Source organism: Eleutherodactylus coqui, chromosome 11 (genome assembly GCF_035609145.1).
Source record: "Eleutherodactylus coqui strain aEleCoq1 chromosome 11, aEleCoq1.hap1, whole genome shotgun sequence".
NCBI classification, from domain to species: Eukaryota; Metazoa; Chordata; class Amphibia; order Anura; family Eleutherodactylidae; genus Eleutherodactylus; species Eleutherodactylus coqui.
This window is the reverse complement of record NC_089847.1, coordinates 134,126,719-134,154,328: the sequence shown is the minus strand read 5'-3', so window position 1 is coordinate 134,154,328 and position 27,610 is coordinate 134,126,719. Positions and strand designations below refer to the sequence as shown.

The 27,610-nt window shown below is 45.3% G+C and overlaps 1 protein-coding gene across 2 annotated transcripts; it reads right to left on the bottom strand.

Moving 5' to 3' along the window:
* Positions 1–26,547, bottom strand: LOC136582487 (alpha-1,3-mannosyl-glycoprotein 4-beta-N-acetylglucosaminyltransferase C-like). Of its 2 annotated transcripts, none has more exons than XM_066583567.1 (4): positions 26,405–26,547; positions 6,703–6,856; positions 6,402–6,507; positions 1–4,791 (listed from the first exon to the last, which is right to left on the bottom strand). In XM_066583567.1, exons 2-4 carry the CDS (start codon positions 6,823–6,825, stop codon positions 3,608–3,610), a joined length of 1,413 nt encoding a protein of 470 aa, XP_066439664.1. In that variant the 5' UTR covers positions 6,826–6,856; positions 26,405–26,547; the 3' UTR covers positions 1–3,607. The 2 variants fall into 2 exon arrangements, with proteins under 2 accessions (XP_066439664.1, XP_066439665.1); XM_066583568.1 differs by lacking the exon at positions 26,405–26,547 and adding an exon at positions 10,120–10,196.
* Positions 26,548–27,610: the final 1,063 nt, after the last annotated feature.

Genomic DNA, 27,610 nt, shown 5'->3' with positions numbered 1-27,610 from the left:
CCCCCGCCCCAACCCTCCTTTATGGGCGCTTCCAGCACTTCAGCCATTACCTTTTAGTGGGCTTGTAGGTGATGGCCAAAGTGCCCTGCAGAATGTGTAATCCCCGGCGATGGGGCAGATTTGTTTGTGGCAGAGTTGCATCCTGTGTGAAGACACAATCGTTCGGGTGATTTATCGCCTCTGAGGCCCGTAACACGTTTGCGACGCACGATTATGCTTTAACTGCAGCTACCTTGTGTAGTCCGGACATAAATAGCCGCCCGCAGCATCCCGTTGCATATCTCTGCCGCAGTGGCCCCATCGCAGCTTTTCTTTTGTTGCATCCCCTACTTATCGAATCCGTCACTTTGAATATGTCAAGTGGGCGGTCTCCGCTACTGACTGTCAATCAAATCTGCCGTCGCCCATTGACAGTGAGCAATGGAGATCACGCTCAACACATTCCAGCATCAGGAGCCGAGTCTAAGGCGCCTTTCACACAGCCGCTTTGTACCAATCAATGGCGCCTCGCAGACATGCTTTCGATCACCTCGTCGGACGGCGCTTTCCAGCGCCGCGATTTTCGAACGCCGTCTACTCTCCTTTTGTCCATATAGCGCACCTCATCACCCATCACAATAATGGGGTGCGCTAAAACACGCTGTTGGCTGCAGGGAGCTGCGGCCAAAAGCAAACGTAAAATCGCGGCAAAGCTTCGCATTTGAAATTGCAGCGCTTTTTTGCGTTCATGTCTGAGAGCGGCTAACGCGACAATGGTCGGAGCAGACAGTAAGGAAAGGCTACAACAGTCAGCGGGGGCGAGGCTTTAACAATGGAATAGATACATAAATACACGGAGTATCGAGTCACATTTCTTCCGAACGTTCGGCCTCCGCGAGCTCTTAGAGGGGGGTTCCGAGAACCGCGAGCTCTTAGAGGGGGGGTCCCGAGAACCGCGAGCTCTTAGAGGGGGGGTCCCGAGAACCGCGAGCTCTTAGAGGGGGGTTCCGGTAACCGCGAGCTCTTAGAGGGGGGGGTTCCGGTAACCGCGAGCTCTTAGAGGGGGGGTTCCGGTAACCGCGAGCTCTTAGAGGGGGGGTTCCGGTAACCGCGAGCTCTTAGAGGGGGGTTCCGAGAACCGCGAGCTCTTAGAGGGGGGTTCCGAGAACCGCGAGCTCTTAGAGGGGGGGTTCCGAGAACCGCGAGCTCTTAGAGGGGGGGTCCCGGTAACCGCGAGCTCTTAGAGGGGGGGTCCCGGTAACCGCAAGCTCTTAGAGGGGGGGTTCCGGTAACCGCGAGCTCTTAGAGGGGGGGTTCCGGTAACCGCGAGCTCTTAGAGGGGGGGTTCCGGTAACCGCGAGCTCTTAGAGGGGGTACCGGTAAGGTAGAATTACTTTCATATCCGCATTAAGCGATTTTCAGAATTTGGCCAATATAATGCCAGTAGTGTTTTTGTGTTATCCCTGTTTTTCTTGGCCGTGTTCTCTGTCCCCAGTGGATTGGAGCTGCTCGCGGTTCCGTAGCGTCGGCTCAGCGTGCGCAGTTGTGAATAAGCTGGTCCAAAAGATCTCTGCAGGATTGTTGAGAACACACATTCTACCACACGATATGTATAAAGCGCTGCATCGCTTCCTTGCTGCGGCCGAGCGCGCAGACGACGACGGCGGTTGGGTTTTTTAGCCTCACACATTGCACTGGGATGCAACATGAAATGCGCAGTAGAGAGCGACACATTGCTGGCCATTATGCCAAGATGGACGCTTACAGCGGGGAGGATGTGCTAAAATACTGGTGGTGAAGGCGCAACACTCGGAGCTAGTTGAAAGCTAATGTCCAAGATGCGATAGAGAACCAGCAAGTGAAGACGCGTTTCGGGGACAAGCCCCATCGTCAGTTTGGCTGGATTAAACACGACAGGAGGCCCGGGGGTGACAATTCCAGCTGAACTGGCGAAGGGGCTTAACCCAAAATGCGTCTTCACTTGCTTGTTCTCTATCGCATCTTGGACCTTTAGCCTTCCACTAGCTCAGAGGGTTGCGTCTTCACCACCAGTATTTTATCACATTCTCTTTCACTATATTAATGCAAAGGGGCATAGCTAAAGGCTCATGGGCCGGGGTGCAAACGTTTATCTTGGAGCCCCCCAACTTCTCTTAACCCCTTAATGCAGAGGTGTAACTTGAAGCTTCTGGGCCCCAATGCAAAACCTGTAACAGGGCCCCCAACTATAATGCTTTATTCATAGTACTGGGCTCCCTATATGGAGAAGAGAGGCCTAATGGGCCCCTAAGGCTCCTGGGCCCGGGTGCAATTGCATCCCCTATAGTTATGTCAGTGCTCATGCCCACCTTGGTGAAGCGTCATCGGGTTGGCAGCACCTCCATCATTTTTAACACTTTGTACTCCAGAACTACTTCGCCGCTCTCGCCGGGTCTTCCTTCACCCTCCATTTTTATCCTTGCTGCTTACAGCGGGGATCCAGGCCTTCCTGAGTGCGCTGTGCCCGTAGGACAGCGGTAAACCAATCAGGGTGCAGTGATTCGCACAAACATGATCTGATGACTCCAGTGCAAAGAGAATTGTAGTTCACAAGCAGCCATACTGAGCAGAAGCGCTGCAGCTGGGATGTCAGAGGGTCAAGTCATGTCCTATACATTAAGTAAGAAAGGTAAGCTGCGCCTCTTGAGGAGCAAGAAACTTCTCTTTAGATACAGTCAGTCAGTTACTCTTGTGGAGGGTCCCCTCCATAGAGACCCCCCAGACCAGGAGGATGAGCCTTATTCTCTCAGACTGCCGCTCTGCCGCAGAGAATGTGTATGGGCAGAGTAGAATATTGCGCATGCCCAGAAATCTGACGTCACGAATATGCGCAGTGTTATTTTTTTTTTTTCAATTGCCCGCTCTATTTAGACCCACGATGCGTATCAAACAATTCCTGGATGCAGTATATTGCGTATGGACAGCGTACCATGTGCCACCCATATGCGGAAAAATAGAGCGCGCTGCAGTTTATTTCTCCTGCATATCAATACGCAGCGCCCATACGCCGGTGTGCAGACAAGAATGAAAGTCCATTGACGTTCATTGCCTCCATTCACCGCGTATCATTAGTGCATGCAATACACCTGCGATACGCAGTGAAAGCAGTCGTGGACAGAAGCCCTAAGGCCAACGCGATACAATGTGCATTACTCAGCAGGCGGCAACAATAAGCGCAGGTAGACGCTCCTCCTACTATGAAGTCCATTCAGGCCTAATGAGAGTAACATTCAGAATAAATTACTAAAAAATAATTAGACGCCATCTTTACAATGTGCCTCTACTGCGCCGCACCGGTCTGACAAACTTCCCCTTTAATTCCATAGGGATTAGCGATCCCAGAATCCTCTCATAAATGCCACTAAAAAAATAAAAAGAGGTATATTCTTATTTTCTTCAAGAAAAAGAAAAAGACGACTTATTTTTCAAGTTTTCTATTGTGAGCTACAGATTACTGCACGCTGTTTACTTATGTCTGGATTCCGACCGTGGCGCGGAGCGTGCAATCATATGACTACTGCAGACATAATGGGGGAAGCTTCATGAAAAGAACGATACAAAAGAGATCAATCGCAGTCTTTAAATCAACCTACCTAGAGGTAGACACAACATGAGAGGAGGTGTCATTATGTATCCTCTCCTTCCTGACCCAAATACCTACTTTCTGTATTATAAGCCAGTCAGCCTGGGGTGCAGAAACCTGAATTTTAAGGCAGTCTATCGATCCCCCTGTAGCGTGGTCTATATTATCAAGTAAAAATGTTCCATTTTCAAACTCGCCGATTTTTGTAAATGTTTTGCAGCTTTCCTCGTTTTGCTCCTTCCGTCTTCCTAGCTCTACGTAACCCGATTTCAGGACATCCTTGGGATGTTCCGCATTCCCAGTAAGAATAGCAACTTTTTGAATATCAGCTGGTCTTTCCAACACCATTGTGAAATAGTTACCCGAATCGATTTCGATTCCCCAAAAGAAGCTGGAACCTTGGAAACAAACATTGGCTGGAATGTTGTCTTTATAGATCTTCATATCTGTATAGCAGGAGGCCAGCGGTTGATCTCCGTAGGCTTCCACCACTTCCACAAAGTCTTTGTCTTTCAGCTTATTGTAAGAACCCTGGAATGAGGAATATTTGCCTATGTGTTGGAAGAGAGATGGCTTGTATTGGATGATGGCCCCCTGAGCCTTCGATCTATAAAACAGATCTAGGAGCCAATCACACGGCATCTCGTCGTAGAAGAGGAGCAAGAAACGGGCCAATTTTGGAAGGTCCTCATTGTGGTAGAGCTTTCCGATGTAGCCCAATTTAGAGAAGGTTATGGTAGTCCAAGGAGCGCTGTACTGCTCAACGTACTTCTTAATGGATGTTAGAAAGTTCAGAGAACAAGTCACATCGTCTTCTAACATAAGATAATACTGAGACAAGTTGGAACAAAAGTTGACCAAGAAGGCATAATCCACGTTCTGCTTCGAGCGAAACCGCACTCTATCGGGAGAGTCATTATAGTTCCTCTTTAAGCCTTCGAGAGGCGGGTAGGCGTTCTTATAGCTGCTGATAACAAGGAGATGACCTGCAGCAATCTCTGAAGGAAAATGCTTTCCGATTTCCTCTGCGGTGTGCAGGTTATCGGTATACGCACTATTAGCCAGGTAGATGACCACCACCAATTCATTCAACTCCTTCTGGTTGCAGTGGCTGAAGATGGACTGTATTGTGGTCAGAAGATAATTTTCTTGCTTCCTCCTTACAGAAGATATACCAATGGATAGGAATCCTTAGGGAAACGATAAGATGTTACATTGTGTTAGAAAATGGAGCCATATGGGATTTTGCTTTACGAGTAGATTTAACCCTTCACATCCGCCAACTATACATTTTTCATCATTCAGTCGTGAATGGTGTATGGAGGGGGCTTGGGAGCAGAGTCCGCCCCATACTCAGCGGCTATCAGCTGTTTCTTATAGCTGATTGCCACAATCAGAGTTAGTACTTATCTTGGCTGGTAATGGTCTAGATGCAGAGGTCAAAGTTACCACATGTCTAAATAATCAGCCGAGAGGGAAGGACTGGAGCCTACTGAAGGCTCCCAAGGTAGCCATGCATAGATGCCTATCAAGCCCTGCATGTGGCAAGGCTTGGTAGGCAGCATCAAAAATCACTGTATACTGCAATACTTAAGTATTGAAGTATCTACTACAAGTGATCAAATTATCACTTATGTAGGGACCAAAAAAAGTGTAAAAATAAACTTTTTTTTTTAAACAATTAAAAAAAAAAAAAAAAGAACAAAAACTTAAAAAAAACCCTAAATTAAAAAAACAAGAACACATACACGTTATATATAAATATCACAATATTTATCCTACCTGGTGAAGGCCACTTTTTTTGTATCGCAGCTCCCAAGACTTGAATAAAAAGTGGTAAAAAAAAACATGTTTCCCAAAATCGTACTAATAAAAGTTACAGTTCATTAACACCCCCCCCCCCCCAAAAAAAAACTGTTAAAAATACAACTTGGCCTGCAAGAAAAACAGGCCCTCATAAAGCAATGTCTCTTGGAAGGCAGAAATGAATATTAAAAAAAGTCTCTGGATGTGGAGGAGTTAAAGACCACCTTTACGCAGTGAGACCCAACCTTATTACGGGGAGGTTTTGTTCTAGGCTTACAGGTCAGTATAGACAGCAGTACTTGATATATTGCACTTATTATAACTGGACTGCTCAAGATAGGTCATCAATAGAGGATTAGCGGGGGTCTGCCACTCGGGATCCCCTCTGATGAGCTGATTCCCAAAGTCACCGTCAACATGGACAGCTCAGGACGCAGACTGCGATGTCCATAGTGCAGTGGCTCGTGTTGGCATTGCAGGCATAGCCCCATTGAATTCAATGGGAGCTTTGCCTGCAGTAGCAGACCAGGCTGCTGCAATGCTGTTAACGCCATCTACTTGCTGCACTGACCACATCGATAGTAGTGCCGGGGCTGATTTATGGCAACTCCAAGAGGAGGACCTTCCCTGATCATAGAAAAAGACCTCCAAAGCCCTGAATAACCCTTTAATCTGAGCCTCCATGACAGTCCGTCATCAGTCAGCTAAAATGATCATTCATTGTTCTATTTCATGCAATGAATGATCGCATTTGTTGAAATTGTCCAATCAGAAAGCAGCTCTATAGTCTAACACTACCAATGCACTGTGAGGATTAGGTAGTCTGAAGATTGCATCAACCATCCTGGATGGCTGAAAACCGTACCCAGTACCAGCTGATCGGATGGGCATCACAGGTAGAATAATTGTCTCCTTCAGTTGCAAAACAAGATTTTCTCCCGAAACCGAAGGGTTGCTTTAATAGTAAAACCTCGTTAATTACTCACATACTCACTTTTTGTTCCAGATGATGAACCCAGTAGATATTTATAGGGGATGTCAAGAGTTTGTAGAGCGTCTCGGTTCACATCAAACAAGCGCTTGTGCTGTACTTCTCTATTCTGTAAGACCAGCAATAGTCAGTGAATGGAACACGTCGAGCGTCGCACACAAGTCGATTCTCGCTAACAGAATTTAATTATTCTTTATTGTAATACAATAGCTGGAAGATCTAATAAATGTGAGCCTCCACATATAAGCATACAGCGTTCTGCTCCCGTTATGTCACCAATTTCCAGACTGCACTCTTCTGTTACCTGGTAGTAAGGGTCAGTGGGGTCTGGGCACTCAACATCAGCGGGGCCTCGGAAGATCACAACGGTGACGCAAAGACCAATACACAATAGTGATAGAGCTTTCCAGATCTGGGACCTTCTCATCTTCTGGAGGCGCTAGTGTGGTTCTGGTAGTCTGAAACAGATAGACAGAGTTTGGCTACTTTCACGTCTCCGTTATTGGGGCTCAAAGCGCATCTGTGAGAGTGGCCTAACGCTGCAGACTGGGCTGTTTTGCCGTCCCAATAACCGGAAACCTAACAGAACAGAAGCCTTTCGGTTTGCTTTCCGTTTCTAAAACCCCATCGAAATCAGCTAGAAAAAAAAATGATCCATTTTTAGTTTCTCTCTTCCAAAAATGGAGCAGCGAGACGGAAACCCTGAACTGACCCCCACACAGGTGTGAAAGCGCCATATATACAGCAAAGTGCAGAGTCTGAGCTTCCTGGCTCAGTAGAACTTTGTCCCTGGAGGTTACTTATGGTGAATGGTAATATTACACAATGTGCTGTTCTCAGAGAATGCAAATAAGGAAGATGGAACAATACCCCTGCAGCGCCACCTATTGGATGGCAGCACCCCTCTTGGCCCACATACTCAGAATGTATCACATGATAGACTTGCGTACACCTACTCAGAGGACCATATTACACGGTCATACTATATGTAGCACTATGAGCTGAGTTGGTGTAACGTAGTATGTAAGGCTGAAAATAGACATCCAGTTCAGCCTATTCTACTGCAGTGTTGATCCAGAGAAAGGCAAACAATACAAAAAACGAGGTAGAAGCCAATCTTGCTCAATTTAGGGCGGGGGGGCGGGGGGAGGAAATTCTTCCTGACGCAAATCTGGCAATCAGAATAATTCCCAGATCACCGACCCTTCTGAGTAATTGGTGACTATAACATGTAATATTGTTACACTTAAAAAAGAAGTCTAGGCCCCTCTTAAAACTCTATAAGTGAGCTCGCCATTACCACGCCCTCAGGGGAGAGTTCCATAGTCTCACTTCTCTTAGGGCGCCCACCCACTGGCGATTTTTTTTTCTTTGCGTTTTTTCTCAAGAGCAATTAGAATTGAATGTACTCCTGTCCACTGGCGTTTTTTTTTGCGTTGCGTTGCGATTTTTAACATAGGAACTGTCAGTTGCATATGTGTCCTTATTTTTCTCCTAATGCACCCATGAAAGTCAATGAAAATTAATGGAAAAGCCGCGAAAACGCAGCAAAAAACGCGCGGAAAACGAGGGAAAAACGCCGCGAAAACGCAGCGTTTTTCACGCACGAAAGCCGCAAACGCCAGTGGGTGGGCGCCCTTACAGTAAAGAATCCCCTTCTGTGTTGGTGATGAAACCTTTTTTCCTCCTAGATGTAGAGGGCGCCCCCTTGTTACAGTCCTGAGTATAATAGATGATGGGAGAGACCTCTGTACTGACCCCTGATATATGATACATAGTTATTAGAGCGCCCCCTGGTTACATTCCTGGGTATAATAGATGATGGCAGAGGTCTCTGTACTGCCCCCTGATATATCTATACATAGTTATTAGCGCGCCCCCTTGTTACAGTCCTGTGTATAATAGATGATGGGAGAGATCTCTGTACTGACCCCTGATATATCTATACATAGTTATTAGATCACCCCCTTGTTACAGTCCTGTGTATAATAGATGATGGGAGAGATCTCTGTACTGACCCCTGATATATCTATACATAGTTATTAGAGCGCCCCCTTGTTACAGTCCTGGGTATAAATAGATGATGGGAGAGATCTCTGTATTGTCCCCTGATATATCTATACATAGTTATTAGTGCGCCCCCTTGTTACAGTCCTGAGTATAATAGATGATGGGAGAGATCTCTGTACTGTCCCCTGATATATCTATACATAGTTATTAGAGCGCCCCCTTGTTACCGTCCTGGATATAATAGATTATGGGAGAGATCTCTGTACTGCCCCCTGATATATCTATACATAGTTATTAGAGCGCCCCCTTGTTACAGTCCTGGGTATAAATAGATGATAAGAGAGATTTCTGTACTGTTCCCTGATTTATCTATACATAGGTATTAGAGCGCCCCCTTGTTACAGTCCTGGGTATAAATACATGATGGGAGAGATCTCTGTACTGACCCCTGATATATCCATACATAGTTATTAGAGCGCCCCCTTGTTACCGTCCTGGATATAATAGATTATGGGAGAGATCTCTGTACTGACCCCTGATATATCTATACATAGTCATTAGAGCGCCCCCTTGTTACAGTCCTGGGTATAATAGATGATGGGAGAGATCTCTGTACTGACCTCTGATATATCTATACATAGTTATTAGAGCGCCCCCTTGTTACAGTCCTGGGTATAATAGATGATGGGAGAGATCTCTGTACTAACCTCTTATATACCTATACATAGTTATTAGAGCGCCCCCTTGTTACAGTCCTGGGTATAATAGATGATGGGAGAGATCTCTGTACTAACCTCTTATATACCTATACATAGTTATTAGAGCGCCCCCTTGTTACAGCCCTGAGTATAATAGATGATGGAGAGATCTCTGTACTGACCCTGATAGATTTATAAAAAACACAGTAAAACATGCACAGGTGCTCGCAAAATCACAACGTTCATCGCGCAAATGCACATACACCTGTGTGAAGCCGGTCTTCAACTTCATTTGCCACCTTTCTGCCCAACCTCCAGCTTACCCAGCCCCACTTGCAACCACATACAGATCCATATTTAACCATATACTGTCCTCTCTTGGAGTAATTACTTTACACAGTTTGTATCATCTGCAGATATGGATTATAGACTAGTCACAGGGTTAGATATAACTCCACATCAGAAGTATACACGGGAATTGTGCCGTGTAAAAGGCCTTTTGCGTCTCCCATCCTTCCTCTCTAATAACTACTCATGGTTGAAGATAACAGAAGGTTGGATGGTTACGAGTGCGACTATGGGTCTTCAGATCTTGTGGAGATCTCTACTTATGATTACAACCTTTTGAGGATGAATATCTGCTCAGTCTGGGTTATGACTGCTTATAAACCAGAACATCCGTAATTGTAACAAGTCATACAATATGTAACAAGTACAATGTGTCATCTAACTGGGACAGAGTCTCTGAAAGGAAACAGTCAAGGTTTACAAGCAATAACTACTACCAGAGATGTGATGAAGAACTGATACAAAGAATGGCCGCCTGCACACGGAGAGGTATTTGCACTGCTGCACTCTGGCCACAGGGTCGGGTTCCTCATGTGGATTCTTCACCGTTTATATAGAAACAGAACCCCATATATATATATATATATATATATATATATATATATATATATATATATATATATATGTCTCCTATCGTGTGTGTGCGCTCGGAGGTCTATACTTACATGTCTGTCTATTTCCAGCCGAGACCCTCAAAGCTCTGCCACAGTTCACAAACCTCTTCTCTCTAGAGGAAGTTGCCTGTTACATGCAACATTTGTACAGTTAGTGATGCAATTACAGCCTTCAAGGGGGGAAAAAGTGTCTATGTGACATCCCAACAGTGAATAGAGCTTCCAGCGGGGATGAGAAAACCTTCAGAGAGACACATTTTCATATTTTTTCAGCATTCTCTTACCAATCTGCATTTTACTTTATTGGACAATGAGCCAAAAATTCATTGTTTTTCGTAAATATTTGTACACATGAGCAACAAATAGAAAGGGTGTATAAAAAGTTATTGTTAGAGGTGTAGGTTTGCCTTTTCTGACAGGCTGCTTGTGGAGCTGCAGGTTCAGAGCTCAGCGGGTGTTCCCCTTAAAGTTTTTCTCTAACGGCTCGTGCCCACAACCGTGTATTACCTGTATTTACCTGTAAAACCTTCACTAACTGGTGAAGTGAATAACATTATCTGGTGACAATCATACCTGTCAAGGAGTGAGATATATCAGGCAGTAAATGATCAATCAGTTCAGGAGATTGAGGTGTTGGAAGTTGATAAAAACGGACAAGAGTAAGGATCCGAGCAACTGACAAAGGCTAAATTGTGATGTGTGGACGAAGGGGTCAGAGCATCTCCAGAACGGCCGGTCTTGTGGGGTGTTCTGGGTTTGTTGTGGTCAGTGATGGATGTCCAAGGTTCATTAATATGTAGAGGGTGAAGGCTGCCCATCTGGTCTGATCCCACAGAAAAGTGACTATAGGACAAGTTACTGAAAATATCACGGCTACTGATGATAAAGTTTTCAGATCACACAGGATATCGTAGCTCGCTGTGTATGGGGCAGACCAGTCAGAGTGCCCATGTAACCCCGGGCCACCACTGAAAGTGCCCACAATGGGCATGTGAGCATCAGAATTGGACCATGGAGCTAAAGAAGACCTGGTCTAATGAATCACGTCTTACATCATGTGGATGGTCAGACCGAGGGAAGAGATGGTACCAGGACACACAATGGAAAGAAGACAAGCTGGTGGAGCATTATAATGCTTTGGATAATCTGCAGCTCGGGAACATTGGGTCGTGGCACCATGTGGATGTGACCTGTACCAACTACCTAAACATTGTACAGATAGTGACGCAGTTCGTGGCAGTGCCCTCTTTCAGCAGAACAGTGCACCCAGGTACAATGCAAAAAGTTTTAAAGAATGGATGAGGAACATGACAAAGTTGAAAGTGTTGACTCCAGATTCCTCAGATCTCATTCCTTTTGAGATTCTGCGAGATGTGCTGGAAAAATAAGTCTGATCGATGGAGGCCGAATCTACGGACCTTCATGGACCCGCTGCTAGCGTCTTGTGCCGGATACCACAAGACAGATCAGAAGTCTTGTAGAGTCGGCTGCACAAAGGAGGAGGTCAGGCTATGAATGAGAGTTTGCTCCTTCATTGGCTGATTGGTTGCAGCTTCACAAGCAGATGAACGTTCCTGCAAATGTTCTTGCCCAATCATTGAGTCACGTAAAAGGACCTTTAAGACATGCCAAACCTTTGTTTTAACTAACTCTGGGAGGAAGTTCAGTGCATAAATAAGCTATTGTCATCGGATGGAAACCTACAGAGGCTGAAGACTTGTCCAAGTTCCAAGTCCCTGATATGGGGGCCCGACTCTCTTTTGGAGACTGACTGTATTTAAGACCTTTAGTGAACACTTCTGCTCCCAAGTTTTATAATTTCCCAACCAAGATTAAAGGGGTTATCTGTAAACTCTTGATGGCTTATCCACTAGTGAGTGGCCTGGCTTGGAATTACATGCAAAGTTCCCAGTCACTTCAATGGAAACTTTTCCTGTAATACCGAGCCTGACCACTGCAGTAGGAATGGAGCTGTCTGCTTCCTACAGAAATCAACGCAATGCACAATCACACCGGCCTGATAAAGGACTGGGATCCCTAGAGGCAGGCCCCTACTGATCCACTATTAATGGCCTATCCTATGGGTAGGCCATTAATGGTTTACAACTGGACAACCCTTTAGAGCGACTCTCCAGTTTTGGACAAATAAAAAATGGACACATCAGCTGCACTGACTACTTGATGCACACGGTTCGTTAGTTGGCATTATTAATCTAAGACAATACACCTGCCTTGATTAAAGGATCCTTCATACTCTGCTTTATTGTCGGTCCCTGATCAGACTGTCATTTAATGGCTTCCATTACTACTTCTAGTGGTGCTTTCTGATGGAAGAAGCTCTTTTGCCATCTTCTATTACCCCATAAAACACAGAATCTGTAACCAGATACTCACAGGTTCCTCCTTAGATGAACACACAGATCTGTGACTAATTCCTTGTACCAACATATCAGGGCTTTATGTTTTTAATCATTTTCTTTTATGACCGGAGAAGTGACGGGAGGGGGAGGGGAGGAGGGATCGGGCTTAGTAAATCATTAATCCACCGTAGACGGGTACCTGGTACTGAGTCCTAATCTATCCATGTGGCTCGTACTACCAATCTTTCTTGTCTCGGACTCTGCGTGTGGCCTAAAGAGCATTTTATATAGCCCCTAAATTATACAGCCCCTGGCTGTGTTCAGTAAGTAGGGAGGGGGATCTATACTAATACGTATCTGCTCATAAAGGAGGCATTCTGTGGTATCAACTATACTTCTAGTTTGTAGCATTTTCTTTTTATTCTGAGTGCAGCCTGCAGTGTAAAGAATGGAGGTTTTCATTGCGGTTTTCATGGCTACTAGATTTAGGCCACCTGTATGCAGCAGAGCTGCGTTCCGCATGTGGGTTCCTGCAGCGGTTTCCGGCTCTGACAGCTATCGGCGACCCTGCGTACCGTTGCTTCTTTCCTTTTCATCTAAACTGCGGATCACGTGGGTCCCGTGATCTATCTGCAAAGTCAATTGCGAATCAAACAAATTCCATTGGTTTCAATGGAAGCCGTCCGTGCGGAATCCGCTCAAAAATAGAGCATGCTGCATTTTTTTCCTCTGCAAGAGTAAACCGCAGTTGGTTATTGCTCATGTGCAGGAAGAATCATTTTTCCGTAGCGTGCTATGGATGATATTTGCTGTGGATCCGCAATACAAATCCATCTGTGTGCAGGCGGTCTAAGGGAAAGGTATGCATCCCTACTGCAACTTTGTTTCTTTTCCCCGGGGCATTGTATTTTAAATAGGTTACCATAATTATATTGAAGGAGTTGTACCAGAATCTCAAATAATGGCCCTTTTACACGGGACAATTATCATTCAGATTCCCGTGGGCGTTTGAACGACTCTGAATGATAAACATCCGGTGTAAACGCAGAATTGTACAGTTACAACTGTATCTTTCAGTGTAAACAGAAACAGCAGTCGGTCACTTTAGAATAACTATCTGCTTACTGTGAATGGAGGCAGCATTGTGAGGTGGGGGGGGGGGGGGCGCTCCCCAGCCACCCCGCCTCCGTGCCGCCTCGGTAGTGAGTATACATGGGGACGAGCTGCCAGACTTCTTGTAACCCACAGCTCGTCTCGTGGTCCCTATCCACAGGATAGTAATAATAAAAGGACACGCACAACTTGAATAATATGGAACACAATAAGTAGGGTTCTGTAAGGTAACACACTGCAAACTGTAATGTCAGCAAAAAGACAGAGTAGCAAATATATAAGAACGTTAAGCACTTTTCTAGTCACGGACACAACATGGAACACATGAAAGTTCTTATACTTAAAAGCAATTTCAGATCACAAAGTCACCGGAGAATTTGGGAATACAAACTTATAACAACTTTTGACACTTTCAACAGAGGGTTAAATTCTTCATGCGTGGCTGGGAAGTATGATACACCTGTAGCACAGATAACACTGCTGGCCTGGTGACCCCCTAACACTAATTCAGGGAGCATAAAACCTTCACATCTTTATCAGTGAACTATTTAAGGATTTCTCTACTCATCCTGCTGTAGTATCCTTTCAATTAATCACATCCATGTCTGTGCCTTGTCATATATATATATATATATATATATATAAGTCTCTTCGGATCTATTCTATTATGCCTGAGGAAGGACCCCGAGAGGTTGGAAAGCTCGCTATTATTACATCATGTATTTTTGTTGGCTATTAAAGGTGTCATACCTACAGGATTACTTGGTTTCTCTTGCTGGGAACGATCACATTGTATAAAACCTCAGCGCACCAACCTCAGGGAGAGGAGGATTACTAGAACAAACATTATGAAACATGAATCTATGGACACACCAATGGAAAAACAGTTACAGGTGTCCAGACAACACCGGCACTGTCCGGGCTCCTGCGCATGCGTACTTGAGCCTCAGCGCCAAGATTTTGCAGAATAAACAATGCTTTTATGTTCATTTCGCCTTTCAGAAAAACATAATAAAAAGTGATCAGAAAAGTCATTTGTACATCCAAAGGGTGACAATAAAAACTGCATCTCTGTCCACGGGAAAATAACAGATCTGGATCTTTGCAGCGATGCAAAAATAAAAAAAAAAAAAACAAAAAAAAAAAACTTACTTTTCCAAAACAATGAGTTTTTATTGTCTAAAAAAAAAAAACCAAACAAATGGAAAAGCCTAAAAGAAAAATGTAATTTCCGTATTGTTTTAATCGCACCGACCTGCAGAAATAAGTCGTCACGCCATTTATACCAGATAGTGGAAAGTCAGAATTGATGTTTTGTTTGTTTTTTTCACACTGACCTCAAAAGCAAAACAGAACAAAAAAACAAACCCGTGGAAAAATACAGCGATGGCTTTGAAATGTGGAGACAAAAGATCACAAAAACCTTTACGTCCAAAAAAGGTCAGGCGCTTCAGGGGTTAAACACGTGGCAATCGGACATAGTGCTACCTAAAAAAACAAAAAAAAAAAACAAACAGGGGACGACTTGCTAGCGAGCGCACTATTCTCATCCAGTCCAAATATCTCACGAAGTGACCTTCACTGTACCGGCAGAGACGGCCCATGAAGACGCTCCCTTCCGTCGTGCCGGTAGAGGGTCTCGAACTCGTCCTCACCGATACAAACTAAAAAGGTCCATCGGCTTTCTCACGGTCCTTTGGGGTGTATAAGGCCGGCTTCACGCGGCCGAGAGAATCGCGCGAGATTTGTGCGCTGCAAGGTGCATGAATCTCTCACAATTATAACCCCCATTCCTTTGATTAGGGTCCTGCACATGAGGTTGTCCTGCACGGCATCGCGATGCTGTATGGGATTCAGATTGTAGCTTGTTCCATCTAGCTGCGTGATCTCGCATCGCAGCCCCCCCATTTCTAATAGGAACGGCAGCACCAGCCCCATTGAAAGCAATGGGAGAACTCTGCTATCCTCTGCTGTGGTTGACAGCCGTGTTGGAGGATCCCCAAAGTGATTTCACGTGGGGAGCCCAATATGGGGGCGGGATTCACGGTCCCATATCACGCTCGCCGTGTGAAGTTAGCCTAAGGGTTTGTTCACATGGTGGAGATCTGCAGCCGCAGGTGGCTTTGCCGCAGCGAATTTCCGGACGGAATTTCCGCGGCAAATCTGCCCCGTGTGAACCCAGCCTTAAGAATGGAGAAAAGAAAACTATGCGATTGGGCCATTTGTGGCGGCTTTAGTTTTGACAGCGTCCACAGTGCAGTAAACGTGATATATGAGCCTGGTTCCGTGCGTCAGTACGATTACGGTCTGCCTACCTGGGCTACCGGTCTGTGATTTACGCTTGGAATCATGCCTGAAGGCCTCAGCCTGGTTGTGCAGAATGATTTCTTTGCCCCCCTCAGGATATAGAAGCAAGTGCACTTATTTTTTAACCTTCAGGCAATTCCAAATACAGACTTTATTTGGCGTGACTCCTGTGGCACGCGGCTCCGCCCTTGACGATTATCCCGCTGTACTTTCACCCTCATTTGCCTATCTAGAACTTTATTATGGTTCTTATACAGCAGTCAGATCTTAAAAAAAAACAACTCTGTTGCTTAGAGGAGAAGCCCCTGTATGTAGCCATGTTAGGATTCACACCCGTGGCAATATGCGCTGCCGGCTTAGACCGCATATAGCATTGCGCATGCCCGCGAATCAATGGGATCGTTAAAGTCCTTGCATGCCGATCGAGGTCAGTGGGAAACAATCGCGATCCTCCGATGCGCCAGAAACATGTGACGATCGCAGTTTCACAGAAGCGTTTTTGAATGCGAAATGCCCGGCATCCTCCTGTGATCCGCACATCGGCAAACGTGATATCGGGCCGAGTATCTCAGCACATCGCACTCGCCTTGGGAATGTAGTCTTAGTGTGAGATAATCTCCTTTTAAGCGATTCTGCTGCGAGAATCACTTATGAATTCCTATGGGAGTCAAAAAAAAAAAAGCCTCGCTCGCATGGAAGTCCGCTGCATTTTCTAACTATTGGAAGAACTTGCTTTCTTCACTCAAAACGCATCGCGCACATTTTCAAACCGCAGGTAAAGGAGTGCATAATAGGTCGGAGTTTCTCGGACTGATATCACTCGCTACTGATGAGCGAGCATTGCCCTTAGCGAGTACCTGCCCGCTCGAGAGAAAAGGTTCGGGTGTCGGCGGCGGGCAGGGAGCTGAGGGGAGGAACGGAGGGGAGATCTCCCCCTCTCCCCCTCACGGACTGCCGCAACTCACTGCTCCCCCCCCACCGCACCCGAACCTTTTCTCCCGAGCAGGTAGGTACTCGCTAAGGGCAATGCTCGCTCATCTCTATCACTCGCCCCTGTAACGATTCCTGAAGCACAGAACCTACATGAGTTCATTCGCATGAGCAGTTTTGATACTCGAACCTATTATCCGAATTTGAGAAGTCGCTGCGCGTCTTATTTTCATGCGAATCTCGAAGGAAGACAGGACATATATTGCGCGGCGTCCCTCATACTGCAGAGCACACGGACGGGGTGTTCACACGTTGTGCAATATGAATTGCGCCCAAGAATCTCGCTCTTGGCCGTGTGAATGCAGTCTTAGGTTACCTGCACGCAGGTGATATTCGTGCATCTCGCAACGCACAAAACTCGCAGGGGGTCCCCGCTCGTATGAATGTAGCCTAAGGAAGAGGGCTAAACCAGGAAGGGGAGTGGCCACATATGCGTTGGGGTCGACGGTTAGTCGTATCTCTGTATGTCCAGTGATTGGTGGTTCCATTAGTAGCGGCAAACTGAAGTGATTGTATTTAACACCCGATTTGCTCTGCGTTTAGGACACTGATTGTTTTTGTACGAGTTGCGCCATTTCATAAGATACGGTAACGAGACAACCATTAACGGTCGGACTGAGGCACTAAAGTGGCGCAGATAAAGGGGAACCTCATTCCATTCTATCACCTGTGTAACTCTAATTCACCTCCTCAGTTTATATCGGAGCGAGCGAATCAACAGCGAACCATTTTACTGCCTGCGATTTCCGAGTATAATGACCCACAATTACGTGTTCACGTTCTCGTATAATTTATTACAGGGGTTGGATTTTTGCACTTGGCATTTTATTGAGCGACACGTATAATCAGATCCCGTCTGCCTGGAGCCCAATTAGGGTTTAGATGTCGTGACACACAACCGCTGATGTGAAGTATTTCCCTCCGCGCTGCGGGCCGACACGCTCGTTCTTGTCCCTTGCATGTTGGGTATGAGAACAAGCTGCAGCTGGCGATGCGTCCCGCGAGCTCCGCGCCGGTTATGTCTCCAGGTGCTTGCAGTGATAAACCTTCACATGATCGCTCTATCAGCAACCGTTGTTCTGCGCCGCCCCTCTAGTCGTTGTCCCAATGCCAGCAGCCTCTCCAGTTACCCACATATGGAAATAGCCATTGCCAATCAGTGCTTTAAGAAGGAACAAGCATCGTTAAAAAAATCGTTCAAAACGAGCGAACGATCATTTTTTGGTATAAGCGCGAGCCGCTAACTGAACGATGAATGCAAATCGTTCGCTTCTCGCTCGGTCATTTTACGTGGTTGCGGGAACGTTCCGACGCTGCGACTTTGAGGAGGGATATTAAAGCAAGTATCAAAGAGATTTTGAAAGTTGAGCGTATTGTGGCGAGTGCTTCTCAAGCGCAGCCAAGCAAAGGCAAGATTTGCGCATTTTGTTCATAGAAGCGCAGGATGACCAAGTTCTCGTGCCATTCCTGCAGCAAGGCCATTTGTGGCGAACGCACTGTTCCAGTTCGCAATGGCTGCAAGGAAGAATTCTTTAGTTTCATGGGTTTATTTAATAAATATCCTTTCAGAAGTTACTTTTTCACTAATAAATAAATAAAATATTGAAGTCTCATTTTGTTATTCTGTCAGACTGAAGCGGCCGCACACGAGAGGATACACATTGTGGAATCCACGGGCGTCAACTGCAGATCCGGCGCATGTCCGATGGCGAGTCGTGCGGTCCATCCACAGTACAGAAAAGAAGAAAGTGACCGGTATGAGCGCACGCCGGCCGCGGCCAGGGATGGATTCCGCCGCGGGCTCCTGTATGCGGATTCCGCCGCGGGCTCCTGTATGCGGATTCCGCCCGTTCGTGTGCGATGGCCTCATATGTAGTGACAACGCAAGTCGAAAATATGTTTATTGATCTACTTTTAAATCTACCGGGTGGAAATGCCCCTTTTTAAAAAACTGGTGTACATTGCAAAAAGTCACAAACTTGCACTAAAACTTTCATCTTATTTACACCACTGCACGATGAAGTTCCCCAAAAGGGGACGGAATATTGGGAGTATTTCTTCTTGTGCGCCCCGATCCACGCTGCTAACAAGCGGGTTCTGCTGCAGATTTCCGGGACAGAACATTCCGCAGTTCTCTTACAGAATATTCCGTCCTTTGCCGTTTCTCGTGGCACGGAGTTTGTGGTTCAGATATTTCTATACCAGAATCCACGTGTCTAAGGGTGCGTTCACACGAGCGCATAAACGGCGCGTTTTTGCGCCCAATCGTATAAACGTGACCATCTGAGGCATTGGTTTCCAATGTATTCGTTCGCACGGGCGATTTTACGGTGCGTAAAAACGGCAACCCGAAAAAAAAACGGAACATATGCGACCGAAATACGCGCCAACGCATATTCGATGGCCGAAAAGATAGTTTGCAAAGTAGGAACAAACGATAATACTCTTTCTAGCTCTGGTCATGGTTGCTGAAAAACGTTCTTTCCGGCGATTAAACGCTGCGCACGTGCGAACGTAAATACGCCTACGCTCGTGTGACCGCGCCCTAAGGTGGATTTTGATGTGGAACTTAAAATTGGCTTAATTCTGCATCAAAATCTGCATTTAGACATTTTGGTGTCGAGTTCTGCAGTAAATCCGCTGCGCGTTGCGGGAGAATTCTGTCTTGCATAGAAGAGCCCATAATGTATATTAGAAAGACGCAGCACTTTCATCGTATAGTGAATACGCCTTACTTACAGCGTTGCCTGGTGCTGATGGACTCATTACCTCTGATATGGAGGGAACACTGCGGTCACTTTACAGGGTCAAGGAGTCAAAATCCATTATCTTGACCTTGAGCAGCCGCTATATTGGAGGGGTCCTATATTGGAGGGGTCCTATATTGGAGGGGTCCTCGTACCCTGAACAAGCCTTGACTGAGTCTTTAGTTAGGAAAGTAAATTCACCAGTGACCACAATGTTCCCTCAAAAGCAGAACTCAGACTGTTAACCCCTTCAAGGCCAGATTTTTCAAGCTTCATTTTCTCATTCCTGCTTTATTTTTCCATCACCAGAGCTGTATGGAGGGTTTTTTGCGGTTATACTTTTAATGGTGCCAATTAATGTATAAGTAAATAACTTCAGAAAATCTAAGTGTAGTGAAATGCAGTTGCACCGTTTATTTTAAGCAGGGGGGGGGGGGGTGTTTGGAGAGTTCATGCTGCAGTAAAAATGACATATGAACTTCCATCTGGGGGTCAGTATAATAACAGCGATAAAGTTATATAGGCCACCTGCAGAGGGGCGGAAATTCCGCGGTGGGATTTCACGCGGAATTTCCGCCCCTGGAAGCTGCCATAGGATTGCGTTAACAAACGCAATCCTAGGCAGACGGACGTGATTTGGCCGCGCAAATCGCGACATGCTCTATCTCTGAAAGAGCGGGGCCGCAGGAGCAAGTGAGAGAATTCTTGCAGCCGAATCCAACCCGGCCGTCTGCAGGCGGCCTTAGTTTGTGTTGTACTACTATCAAAAAAAATCAATCACTTTCCCTCGCTTTATTCTGAGACCTTGGTGTGGGCAGTTGGCCTAGTTTAGTGCTCGTTTTTGCATGCTTTGTTTCTCACAGCCATCACAGATATAGAATTTAAAATTTCACTTTTATTTAGAATTAATATATAAAAAGGGTCAGGGCCTACTAACAAAACAAAACATAGAACATATAACACAAGACAGACAGATCCACGCCAGTGGAGTCCCGGGGAATATAGGGGAAGGAGAGAGGATCTCAACAACTCCCGTATATTCTTTCCCAGAGAAGCACCAAGAGTCTTTATTTAAAAGACTTTTATGTGTAAGAAGTTTAGATGAATGTCTTTTGGTGTATTACACTTTATTAAATGGTGCGTTTCTTGTACTTTTTTTCACCATTTCTCACATGAAAACTCTCCAAGACAATAAAGTGAGAGTTTTATTGGTATAGCTCATGTACAAGAAATTTCTGTTATTACGTAGATATAGTTGTTGCTCGAAGGATGAGAGCTTTTATTTTATTACTCATATAGAGAACTTCTGCTTTTGCTCAACAATAAGAGCTTTTTTAGAGTTTGTTTTTGCTCGTATAGAAAGCTTCTGCTTTTGCTCGACGCGTTTCTGTATCGGAAATGACCGATAGTTCATCAGGAGCTGGGCAAAAAAATATGCCCTTGAGTGAGCAGAGAGGAGTTTACTAACTGAGAAGGTATAACAGAAGAATAACTCAGATGTGTCTGTCAATATTTCATAAAGGGAGATGCTCCCAATTGCCTTATTATAATATATTGCTTGACCCTAACAATATTCGGGTTCACCAGCATACTCTACCCATCTATAGATCAATACACCTGGATCTAAGTTAGCTCACAATTAGAAGCTGAAGGTAGACATGGGGGGGGGTGTCACTCTGGAGTGAGAAATCTTAAATATGCACTATGTGCATCGTGTGAGGATAATGCACACGATCCGTATAAGTGCTACCTGCATCTGTACGGAATAACCAGGTTTTACTTTGGTATTTAGCATAAAACCATGAACCATACGCTAGGGCTGGTGGCTACTAAATGAACAGCCACCAGGTTAAATACCTATTGGCCCAGCCGGTTAAAGGGATATGCGCACAACATATGCAGGCACTATCAGAGTAGAATCTATCTTAGGTAGCCCCCAAGGTCTCTGAGAGGTCAATCTAGACCAGTGAGTCGTCTGCCAAGACTAGTAGCTTCACATGAATAGGCTGCCAGATTGTAAATTCATTAATTCAATCTGGGACAATGCCCAAGTCTAGCCTAGCTACTGTTAGTAACTGCCACAATGGCACAAAGCAATTTTAGGCTAGCTATACTAGTCAGCAGAGCGAGAGAGATAGAGTAGAGTAAGGCAAAGAGAGATTTTAGGAGTAATCTCCAGCAGCGCCTGCGGCTCTGATGGTGAGCTTTAGGCATCTGAGGTCTCTCTGAATTGCTCAGGTTTAAATGTCCCGCTAGCTCCTCCCATCTAGGTGTGGTTTTGATTGGGTAGCCAATCACGGGGAACAGGGGTTGTAACCAATTCTCATGTATTAACATCAGGTTTGGAAACATAATGCTGGGCTGCAGAGCATTGCTGGCCAACAAATCCCCTTAAGGAGCCTGAGCAAAACCTGTATGGATCGGGTAAAATAGTGGATCGCCGGTCATAGCGATTCCTAGTTAAACCCGATCTAAGTGTCTGGAGATTGGGACTTCCGCGTTCCACGGTGGAACGCACGCCTGTAGCGTCATTCCTTCAGCAGTTTTTTGTCTCTCCACAAATACACACGTTGAAATAGGGATGCATATGTCTCCCACAGTAACAAGTATCATCTATTAGGATACTTATTAAACTATCTCCACTGTGGGAACATTAACGGTTTGCACATGTTGAATATATATTCAGATAACACTCGGGTGATGCCAAACTTGGTGTAGAGCTATCTAATTTATGCCAATATGGCAACAACGGGGCCACAACGATCAACCTATTGTACCGCTTGATACATCCTGAAGGCATGCCCCTCCATCACAATGCCCCCATTTATTGTGCAAACGTAGTAGACCTGTAGCTTCGGAGCATTCTACAACAGTGGGCGGGATCTGATAATGTCATCTTCAAGACCGCCCCCTAACTATAGTTGATGTGGTAACCGGGGTTGGGACACGCCCCCAAGTCGCGCCGTCAACATGCCCCTCTGTACTATATGAATATCCCATTATCTTATGCTCATCAGGCAGTAGTAGTGGGCGGGACGTGATGACGCTACTTACAATTATCATGTAGTAACTCCCAGGCCACGTCGCTCTTCTGTTACTGGCAATCGGGATACAGCGCAATGACGTCGTACGCTTGCGTTCCATGCTGGAACGCGGAAGCGTCATGGTGGGGGACGGATGGGACGCCACGTGATGACGCTACAGGCGTGCGTTCCACCGTGGAACGCGGAAGTCCCAATCTCCAGACACTTAGATCGGGTTTAACTAGGAATCGCTATGACCGGCGATCCACTATTTTACCCGATCCATACAGGTTTTGCTCAGGCTCCTTAAGGGGATTTGTTGGCCAGCAATGCTCTGCAGCCCAGCATTATGTTTCCAAACCTGATGTTAATACATGAGAATTGGTTACAACCCCTGTTCCCCGTGATTGGCTACCCAATCAAAACCACACCTAGATGGGAGGAGCTAGCGGGACATTTAAACCTGAGCAATTCAGAGAGACCTCAGATGCCTAAAGCTCACCATCAGAGCCGCAGGCGCTGCTGGAGATTACTCCTAAAAGCTCTCTTTGCCTTACTCTACTCTATCTCTCTCGCTCTGCTGACTAGTATAGCTAGCCTAAAATTGCTTTGTGCCATTGTGGCAGTTACTAACAGTAGCTAGGCTATACTTGGGCATTGTCCCAGATTGAATTAATGAATTTACAATCTGGCAGCCTATTCATGTGAAGCTACTAGTCTTGGCAGACGACTCACTGGTCTAGATTGACCTCTCAGAGACCTTGGGGGCTACCTAAGATAGATTCTACTCTGATAGTGCCTGCATATGTTGTGCGCATATCCCTTTAACCGGCTGGGCCAATAGGTATTTAACCTGGTGGCTGTTCATTTAGTAGCCACCAGCCCTAGCGTATGGTTCATGGTTTTATGCTAAATACCAAAGTAAAACCTGGTTATTCCGTACAGATGCAGGTAGCACTTATACGGATCGTGTGCATTATCCTCACACGATGCACATAGTGCATATTTAAGATTTCTCACTCCAGAGTGACACACCCCCCATGTCTACCTTCAGCTTCTAATTGTGAGCTAACTTAGATCCAGGTGTATTGATCTATAGATGGGTAGAGTATGCTGGTGAACCCGAATATTGTTAGGGTCAAGCAATATATTATAATAAGGCAATTGGGAGCATCTCCCTTTATGAAATATTGACAGACACATTTGAGTTATTCTTCTGTTATACCTTCTCAGTTAGTAAACTCCTCTCTGCTCACTCAAGGGCATATTTTTTGCCCAGCTCCTGATGAACTATCGGTCATTTCCGATACAGAAACGCGTCGAGCAAAAGCAGAAGCTTTCTATACGAGCAAAAACAAACTCTAAAAAAGCTCTTATTGTTGAGCAAAAGCAGAAGTTCTCTATATGAGCAATAAAATAAAAGCTCTCATCCTTCGAGCAACAACTATATCTACGTAATAACAGAAATTTCTTGTACATGAGCTATACCAATAAAACTCTCACTTTATTGTCTTGGAGAGTTTTCATGTGAGAAATGGTGAAAAAAAGTACAAGAAACGCACCATTTAATAAAGTGTAATACATCATAAGACATTCATCTAAACTTCTTACACATAAAAGTCTTTTAAATAAAGACTCTTGGTGCTTCTCTGGGAAAATATACGGGAGTTGTTGAGATCCTCTCTCCTTCCCCTATATTCCCCGGGACTCCACTGGCGTGGATCTGTCTGTCTTGTGTTATATGTTCTATGTTTTGTTTTGTTAGTAGGCCCTGACCCTTTTTATATATTAATTCTAAATAAAAGTGAAATTTTAAATTCTATATCTGTGATGGCCTCAACTTTGGACTAATATAGATATTACATACCACTGTGACTTCGTAATCTTTGTTTCTCACAGCGACCACCTACCTACGGCCACCTTCAGACAAGCGCATCTTAACTCCATTCTGCAGTCTGTAGTGTTTAGCAGCTCCATTTTGACGGTTTATACATCTTTTTGATCACTTTATAGTCAATATTTTCGGGAGCGTAGCAAAAAAAAAAAATGCAGTTTTGGCCTTCTTTGTTTACTGGCAGGGTAAATATTGTTTTTAGTAATTCAACCTTTTGCAAACACTGCAATACCAAAAATGTGTTTGTTTTTAATTGTTTAATTTTTTTTTATTGAAAACTGCTTTTTCTCTTACTCAGTTTCTTTCTGTTTAAGAAAAAAAAAAAAAACTTTATTAAACCCTTTAGTACATTTTTATTTCATCCCCACTTCAGTATTTACTAGGCTCTGGGCTACCATGCTAGCCCATCTACACCCCATGAGGGTGGCCCCTCGTTCTGCTCGACTGTTTAGACATGTGGTCAACTTTGATTGCAGCATCTAAACAATAGTTGCAATTGTGGCAGTTGCTGTCAGCTGTGAATGGCAGCTCATATAGCGCGATATGGAGTGGACTTGGCTTCTGACTCCGCTCCATACACTCTTCATAATTGCATGATGGAAATTTACGTATTGCATAAGTGAAGTGACAAAGACTTTTTTTTACATTTAATTGGCGGCAATCCATCACTGATCCTCATTACGGCTGTATGTGCAGCCAAGCCGGATGTCCGCAGTAGGGTTGGCGCCAGACAGGCGTAACTAGGTGCCCTGGGGCCCTGATGCGAAATTTGTAACAGGGCCCCCTATGTACCATTTATAATACTGGTGCCCTGGTATGCAACAGGGGAACTTTTGGGCCCCCTAAGGCTGCTGGGCCCAGTAATAAATGCTACCTCTGCACCCCCTATAGTTACGCCCCCTGGCGACGGAAGTGTGATAGAGATACTTGTTCCCATAGATTTCAGTCTCAGCTTTCTTAGATTCTGTTGCTCAAAAGACGTGGGAGATTGTTGTTCTGTTTGGGCTGCTGTTAGTTTCAGATTATTAATGGAGGCTAAAAAAAGAAGAAAAAAACCCAAAGTAATCCCTGCGTATCCCTATTTTCATACGAGTCTTGCACCAGAATAGGACTTGCGCGGTGTCTCGGGCAGTGCATGGATAGGGAGCCCGTGCATAGTGCGAACTGCACCTGAGAATGTAAGCCGCAGCTCGCCCTCAGGGGTGTAAATATTCAGTGCAGGGTGTGAAACTAGAACGATCCCTATAGATAAGATACACTAACCTGCATAATAATATATGATGAACGATAACAAGCTGCCTCTCATCTCTACCAGAAACTGGCTGGACCAACATGGCGGTTCCAGCGATCTTCTGATGACGAGATTGCATTGTTAATCACATTAATTTTTTATGTTTTATAGTCAACAGCCTTTATTTGATGCGTTCCCAGTTTTGGCTCCTGCACTTCGCTTTCCTTAAAGCGATCAGGCTTCAGGACAACAATTAGCGCGTACATTACTCAGTCACCAGACAGGATTTTTTGATACATCGCTTAACCTTGAATGTGATTGATAACCTGTCCATTGGAATAACCTGCGGCGCAGCAAACACAGTCATGGAAGCATGAGCAAAAAGCCAGACTCATACGACGGGACACACGCAAGAAAGACTACTTATATGTTCGCCAGCACGCAAAACCAACGAATACGATGACGATATGATATAATTAACCCACAATAATTCCAAAAACTGAATACATAAAAAAAAAGTTTTACATCCTGCTCAGCCGCTAACAAACACAAGATATAAAGTGAAAGTTTGTCGTAGCCCCTCGTCTGAGCGTGCGGAGGATCAGATCTTAGATGCTTAGTAACAATTAAACAATGTCTGTTTCCTAGAAGGGCTCCAACGATGTACTTACCATCCAGCAGATGAACCGTGTGATCCTCAGCCAGGATGAGACACTGAATGACCTGCAGAGAAGTAGCTGGGTGTAATCCATGGGCGGCCACTCCCTTCATATTAATTCATGCGCCTACTAAATAGTGCTGGAGGACAGCAAGTACAAGGAAGGGGCTCTGCTGCAGCTACAAACACTTCACTACAGCAGATACTGTAGATCTAACATGGGCAATATTCAATTCCCCATTACTTTCAAGATCTCTGCTTGCAGTGAAAGGCTACATTCAATTGTTGTAAAGCTATTGACCTAATACTTCTCCCAGCTGAGAGTTTGCTACAATTGTATCCAGCCTTAGGAGTTTCATGAACCTTACCTAGATGGATACATTGTAGCAAAGCATCAGAACAGGAGAGATCTCTGTGCTGCTGTCGTCTTCAGCTCACATTGTCTACATTGGATACAATTGTAGCAAATCTTCATCTGTTTTCACATAGAGAGATCTTAAGAGATATGTGTTGAAACAGGAAGTGTTCTAGAAGGTTGTAGAAGTCACAGTTTTTTTAGTTGCACTTCATTTACATAACAATTCTAAACCTTCTCAGCAAGGTCATGCTGGTGTTTAACGAACTGCTCCTGGATATTAATATGCCCCTGTGCAAACAGGAAGACGGAACAATGCCTCCACAGCGCCACCTATTAACAGGCAGCATTCCTGCAAGTCAATGTTCAACCTTTTAAAGGGGTTGTCCCGCGGCAGCAAGTGGGGTATACACTTCTGTATGGCCATATTAATGCACTTTGTAATGTACATCGTGCATTCATTATGAGCCATACAGAAGTTATTCACTTACCTGTTCCGTTGCTGGCGTCCTCGTCTCCATGGTGCCGTCTAATTTCAGCGTCTAATCGCCCGATTAGATGCGCTTGCACAGTCCGGTCTTCTCCCTGGTGAATGGGGCCGCTCGTGCCGGAGAGCTGGTCCTCATAGCTCCGCCCCGTCACGTGTGCCGATTCCAGCCAATCGGGAGGCTGGAATCGGCAATGGACCGCACAGAGCCCATGGTGCAACATGGGAGAAGACCCGCAGTGCATCGTGGGTGAAGATCCCGGCAGCCATCTTGCTAAGGTAAGAAAGAATTCGCCGCAGAGCGGGGATTCGGGTAAGTACTAAACTGTTTTTTTTTTTTAACCCATCCCTTGTGTTTGTCTCGCGCCGAACGGGGG

Coding starts and splice junctions, on each gene's coding strand:
- LOC136582487 (XM_066583567.1), bottom strand. CDS start 6,825: ATGAGAAGGTCCCAGATCTGGAAAGCTCTATCACTATTGTGTATTGGT. Junction 6,508..6,702: donor CCACTGACCCTTACTACCAG/GTAACAGAAGAG, acceptor CTGGTCTTACAG/AATAGAGAAGTACAGCACAA. Junction 4,792..6,401: donor TTCATCATCTGGAACAAAAA/GTGAGTATGTGA, acceptor CGTTTCCCTAAG/GATTCCTATCCATTGGTATA.